The 6,458-nt window shown below is 41.9% G+C and overlaps 1 protein-coding gene across 2 annotated transcripts; it reads left to right on the top strand.

Moving 5' to 3' along the window:
• The first annotated feature begins 1,757 nt into the window (after window positions 1-1,757).
• On the top strand, window positions 1,758-5,981 carry en1a (engrailed homeobox 1a). Of its 2 annotated transcripts, none has more exons than XM_003456214.5 (2): window positions 1,758-2,622; window positions 4,487-5,981. In XM_003456214.5, the coding sequence occupies exons 1-2, from the start codon at window positions 2,067-2,069 to the stop codon at window positions 4,804-4,806; spliced, it is 876 nt and encodes a 291-aa protein (XP_003456262.1). In that variant the 5' UTR covers window positions 1,758-2,066; the 3' UTR covers window positions 4,807-5,981. The 2 variants fall into 2 exon arrangements, with proteins under 2 accessions (XP_003456262.1, XP_025759263.1); XM_025903478.1 differs by having other exon boundaries at window positions 4,484-5,981.
• The last annotated feature ends 477 nt before the right edge of the window (window positions 5,982-6,458 follow it).

Raw genomic sequence — 6,458 nt, 5'->3', positions numbered from 1 at the left:
AAACACAGAAGTTTGGATTTTTTCTTTTTTAGCCACACTGTATTTTTATTACAGTTAGCATATTATGTCATAGCGACGTCAACGAAAAAAATCTAAACATGCGTCTGTTCTGTTTGTGTTCATATTCGATAGATTCATTCATTTTCATGTCCATTCAGCCCCAGGGATTCTTGTGTTATTGCGTTCTCTGAGCCTATCTTTTTCTGCAGTGTCACAATCGTATTATTAGGTTAAATCTTAAACTTGAGGATAAGGGAATTACACAGGTCTGTGAGGAAAACAACCAGCTCTAAATCATAACGCGTACTGACTGACCGAGAGGAAAGCCAGAAATAAAAGTAAATGATCGCAGCAGTAATTGTAACTGTGAAATATTCAAAGTCAAACATTTTCAATAATCAATATATAAAAATACGACTCATCATAGCTTGTTATAATAAGGCTTATTATAACAACCAAAACTATTATAATGATTAAGAATGGCAAAATGATTCGTAAACATTTTATAGTCGATGATATAGAGTTGAGTGAAGCGCTGTATTAGTTATTATCGGTTTATTTAATGACACGACTGCTATGAAGTCTACTCCTTATTGTCGTAAAGGAACGAAGAAAAGGCAATAAGTAGTCAAGTTAAAGGAGACACTGGTTTATAATCACACTATCAGTGCTTTTTATGTTGATAAAACCACAGCCTATTGGAGAATTGCTGTAGGAAGACTAAACTCAATTAGGGCATCTTAGAATGTAAAACATTACAGATCAATATTATTATTATTATTATTTCGTGTAAGACATCTACTCAGGCATCATTTAATATGAATTATACCAATTAAGTTGTTCCTTCACACAACCTCTCAGTATTCCGCTGCACAGCAGCTTTTCTATTAACATCTTGGCAGTCGGCGCGCCTGTCTATTGTGCGCATTTCTGGTATTCTATCGGCTCACTTTGCTCACACTTTGATGAAGTGTTTGGCAAGGCGACGTTGACGGAGACTTTGAACGGCTTTTCTCTTGCAGCCAGGTGATGAACGTCCGGCTCATCAGGCGGAATAAAAAATAATTAAAACCTATAAATTATCCCTCGGCAGCTCCTCTCTCTCAAAAAGAGATAAGAGCGCGCTATTTCAGCGAAAACAACACACGCTAACAATGGCCAGAAAGAAGGGGAAACAGCAGGTATGTGTGTGTGTTTTGATAGGTGGTGGTATCTAACCTGCAGCTGTGTGCAGTTAGATACCACCATTCAGAGGGAACGGGCGCATATGAAGATGTAGAAGGCGTGCGCTTTGGTTTGGATAAAACATTCTTGTAAGTGGGGAAGCAAACCCCCAAATGTCATCCTATCTATTTACGCTATGGCCCAATTAAAAGCATTTTTGTGTGCACTCGTGGCTCATGGTTTAACTGGGTCTGAGGCCCGCGTGTGTCTGTACAGTTCAAAATAAAGTAGAGGTGCGCACTTGAATTTTATACAAAAACAACAGTAACCAGCCAGTATTCTTCCGTTCATCAGCTGTATAGATGTAACAGCACAGCGTAACGAGACTGAAGGCGAGGAGCAGCGATAATCTCTTGTTTGGTTTCTCTGTGAAGCCTGCTCCCTGCGCCACAGCTCTCCACTTGGCTCAGAGACTCATGACATTATTGGACGTCGTCACACTCTGTTCCAAAGTGTCCCGGTCGGTGATTGGCCCGATACGTTTCATGCGCCTCTAGTTTGTGTGTGTGTGTGTGTGTGTGTGTGTGTGTGTGTGTGTGTGTGTGTGTGTGTGGACTTTGTGAAGAGTGTCACACAGCGGTGAAAAGCTCTGGGTGTGTGGGAGAGGTGTGCAACAGCGACCACAGTCAGTCTTATAGTAAATCAACGACCATGACCCTCTGGAGCGCCTTTGCGCAGGGAGGATGCCCACAGTTTCAGAATAATGACAACAACCAGCATCATTCCGGTGAGAAAATAACTATGTTTTAGTGCTTCCCGTAGTCATAATTTGGATACAAAATTTACCCACGCAGTGGAAGTGGATTAAGAGAACAGAAACCAGGTTCTTCAGAGAAGCACCGATGGAGGAGCAGCGGGATCTTAACAGCTCGGATAGCAGCGAGGGGGAGAGCGTTTCCCCGTCTCCCAGTCTGCCCTCCCCGCCTATATTGCCTCTACAGGTCGCCCAACAGGCCCACAGAACCACCAACTTTTTCATCGACAACATTTTGAGGCCGGACTTTGGCTGCAAGAAGGAGCACGGCCTTGGCCTGCGGGAGAGGGCGCAGACCTCCGGTCGGGAGCGCGTCCACCCGGCGATCAGCAGGCCGAGCCTTCCAGGGACGCCGTGCCAGGACTCCAACTGCAGTACTGACAGTAGTTCGTCCTCTGCTTCCTCCGCTTCTTTGGCAAGTCCCAAAAAGAGCAACGTTAGCGGCGGAGGAGCGGCAGCCGCTCCCTCTACCGGTAACGGCCATGGTGTAAAAGCAGAGGGGAGAACTGGCAGTGGGGCCGGGGAAAACACCTCGTCTTCGCTGGTGGTGCTGAACGGCACCGCGGCGCCCACACCGGAGACGCAGCCACTGCTCTGGCCTGCCTGGGTTTACTGCACCCGATACTCGGACAGGCCCTCATCTGGTAAGGCAGTAGATTCGTGAAGAAATGCAACTGTGACCGTGCGTAACTGAGGATTATTTCCACCTTAAACTCACTTAACAATTTTATTCATCAAGACTTTTTTTTAAACGTTAATATTCAACAGTTTCAATGCAACAAATGAAGAACCAATTTTCTAACAAAGCAAAGCACGAAATAAAGTTTCAGAACATTTTCAGACCTTCGTTTAAATGTTCTCAAAAAATGAAGCTACACTGACTCTACTCAAGTCTAATATCAAACCCAAATCGTTTGTTGGTTAGCAATATAATACTGGATATATGTTATTATAATGTTTCCATTGCCACATTAATTTATTTTTAAATCGTCTCAGGATTTCATGCCTCGTCTTTCCCGCTCGACACAGCACCACAATAAAAAAAAGAAAGAAAAAACCCGATTAAGACAGAAAACAGTTTAAAATGCTGGTTCATGTATTTATTTATTTCGGTTCAAAAATATTATATATTTAACATTTATATATTTTGGGATCAAAATATAAAATTCTTTACTAAACAGCTGTAACACTTTGGTGCGTTTGACGAGCAAGTTTTCTGTGGATTTCTGTTCGTTTAAAGTTTCACTTGCAAAATGAAAAAGGATTAAATAAATAATCATAAGAGCTATTTTAATTTTAATTCACGTGCATCAAAAAACACAACCAATGCTCGTGCGGCCTGTAAAAACTTCTCCCCGTTTGAATCATAATCGGTCCTGTTAGATTTCCATAAGCAGTCTTCCAGCGTTGATCCTGAAGGATTAGGATTGTGTAGCTGACAACGGAGCATATTTGACACCTACTTTGGCTGATTCCAGGAGATATTTTCTTTCCACAAAAAGCGGTGATGGCGTGTAATAGCTCCTGTGACCCGGTGTGTGAGCTGCCATCAGTAAGGTGGAATAAAACACAAAGGAACTGAAGGTAAATAAAGTCTTACAGCCTCGCGAGCCTGTTCCTCTGTACAGAAGACATTTTGAATTTATTAAGCTCGTGTTCAAATTTTACTAAAGCAACTATGACGCCGAGCAGATGTAAATAGCTAGAAGACACGTGCACACTCATTAATAAATATTTGTGTGTGTGTGTGTGTGTGTGTGAGCCATATTATTTGTCACGTGGACTTCAGTATTTCAAAGCCTAGAAGTAAAGACATTTAGTACTATTTTAAAAAGTCAATTGTACCCCAGTCACTTACACCAGAGGATTATTCAAACGATAGTCTTGTGTGGGATCTTGTTAATGAATTTAACTTTGTTCAGTGTGAACTGAAGCTTCTGTTCCAACTGGCATTATTTGTTTTTATCGTTTAAAAGGAAAAAGAGAAAAGGCCGTAAATGCATGTTTTTCTATGCACACCAAGATCTGTGCGGCCGAATATTCTAAAACATTAAAAAAGACTAAAAAAAAAAAAAAAAAAAAGGAAAATCTTATTGTCGAATATTTAGATGACAGATTATTGTGTGATAAACACCTAAACGTACGTGTGTTCGCAGTGATGTCAGACAGAGGCTCAGGCTGCTGTAGTCATCCGTGTAGGCAGTAATCAGGAGTGTGTAAGCGCGCTGATGCTCTGAAGACACCACCACACAGACATGTGCCACATAACGTTATTCTGTAAATTAAATAAAGAAATAATAACAATAACAATAACATAATAATAATAATATAATAATAATAATAATTATTATTATTATCATTATTATTATTATTATTATTATTATTATCATCTGTCATGTATCTATAGCTTGCAGGCTGGATTACTTAGAACTCCAACTCACTGGCCTTTGTTGTTTTGCGTACGCTGCATATTTATGTTTCCGCTCTCTTCTTTCGCCCTTACTGCAGGTCCAAGGACACGGAAACTGAAAAAGTCAAAAAGCGGCAAAGAGGACAAACGGCCACGCACGGCCTTCACGGCCGAGCAGCTGCAGAGACTGAAGACAGAGTTCCAAGTGAATCGCTACATCACGGAGCAGCGGCGCCAGTCTCTGGCCCAGGAGCTCAACCTCAACGAGTCCCAGATCAAAATATGGTTTCAGAACAAAAGGGCCAAGATCAAAAAGGCCAGTGGCTTCAAGAACGGGCTGGCCCTTCAGCTGATGGCGCAGGGACTTTACAACCATTCCACCACCACCATCCAGGAGGACAAGGAGGACAGCGACTGATGAACCCGACTTCCTCCTTACACTCACTCTGTACATTGTAAATATATAATATCTAATTTAACGTGGAGGATGAGGAACCGAGCTAGTGTTCGCCGCTGTCCTCTTCCTCGTCTCCTCCTCTTCAGAAGTGACTCTAGAGCAGAAGATTCGAGCAGACTGACCTGCCACCGCCAAACCAAAGATTTTATTGAAAAACAGACACTTTCAGAAACGTTAATAAGCAGCAGCACCCTTGATGTTAGACTGAAGTGTACCCTCACCCATCCATTCCTCCTCACAGCCATAACAGGCGCACACCGGCTGATGTTCTGGGGCATTTTTACTTCACTAATGGTAGTTGCTTTCGTTCTGGAACGCGCTGCTGACCACTTCCAACAGCCATACGCCTCTAAAACGAGTACTTTACTAATCCTGCGGTCAGTTTGAATAAGGTGCAACACACATTTTGAGTACCAAATGTGAACAACGCGGTTCTGTCAGTTAAAAAGACACAAGAAATCCCTTTGAATTTGTTAGGAACGTCACATGCAATCTGTTACAGTAAAAACACTTGTGGGATCTAATATAAATAGAGGATTCTGTATGATACCCTTTGAGAAACCACACAGAAAATATAATTAAAAAAAAATCAATATTATAAATAATAAGTTAAAATTGTAATTCTTGAGAGAAAGCCTCAATAAATGCCCATAGTTAACATTTTGTGAATATTTTATTGGTACAGCAGAGCACATAAAACGTGTTGTAGTCCTGTTTCAATTTCAGACATTCGCTGAAACTGAAACAACGTCTTCACACAAACACAACATCTGCAGCTTTGCCACACTCTCTGTTTGTGCGTCACTTCTTTTATCTAGTCGGCCGATCAATAAAAAGAAATAAACAAACGAACAAAGAAATTCAATTCAAATCAAATCTACGTGTGACCTGTACTCTATTTTCATAACGTCACCGTGTGTGTGCACCTGCAGCGCTTTCTTTAACGGGAAATAGTCGAACATTTTAATTGTGTTTTCTGAGCTTAATATCTCTTAAACGGACCCAAGGATTACTACAGTGCTTCTGTGCGCCATTTCCTCTGGTGTAAAGCGGCCTGAGACACTCGGCAAACAGCATCACACTATTTGAAATACATTATGTACAATTTCAAATAAACACTTTTATATTGGAACAGACCCAGTTGTGTGTGTGTGTGTGTGTGTGCAACTGAATATTCAATTAATAAAATAAAATGGAGGTGTGGCTGTCTGTGGAGAAGCTGGGGGTAAGGGGACGTCGCAGCTCATTGGTTCAAGTGAGTGGGGACAACTGAATCCATATTCATAGGTTTTTGGAAAGGAGGTGAATTTACACTGCAAGACGCATCGCTATCACGCCGTTCAAAGCGTTACAGAGCATGAAATTGCCTCTCCGTCTTTCTGTGATCACCCATTTCATCAGCCGGCTCTCTGCACAGCCTTAAACAAAAATACCAAGGTGTTGAAGGTAAACGCAGTGTGAGCCCGCCTGTGTGTGTGTGTGTGTGTGTGTCTCCGAGAGACAACCAGCAAATCGACAGGTCAAGGCACGGCCTACAAGCAGCACTAAAATAACACAGAAAGGCACAGATCAGGCAGGTGAGAGAGGGAGGGCGTATCTGATTTTTTTTTTCA

Source organism: Oreochromis niloticus, linkage group LG16, assembly GCF_001858045.2.
Source record: "Oreochromis niloticus isolate F11D_XX linkage group LG16, O_niloticus_UMD_NMBU, whole genome shotgun sequence".
Taxonomy (NCBI): domain Eukaryota; kingdom Metazoa; phylum Chordata; class Actinopteri; order Cichliformes; family Cichlidae; genus Oreochromis; species Oreochromis niloticus.
Note: the sequence above shows the minus strand (reverse complement) of the source record. Positions and strands in the feature narration are given on the sequence as shown.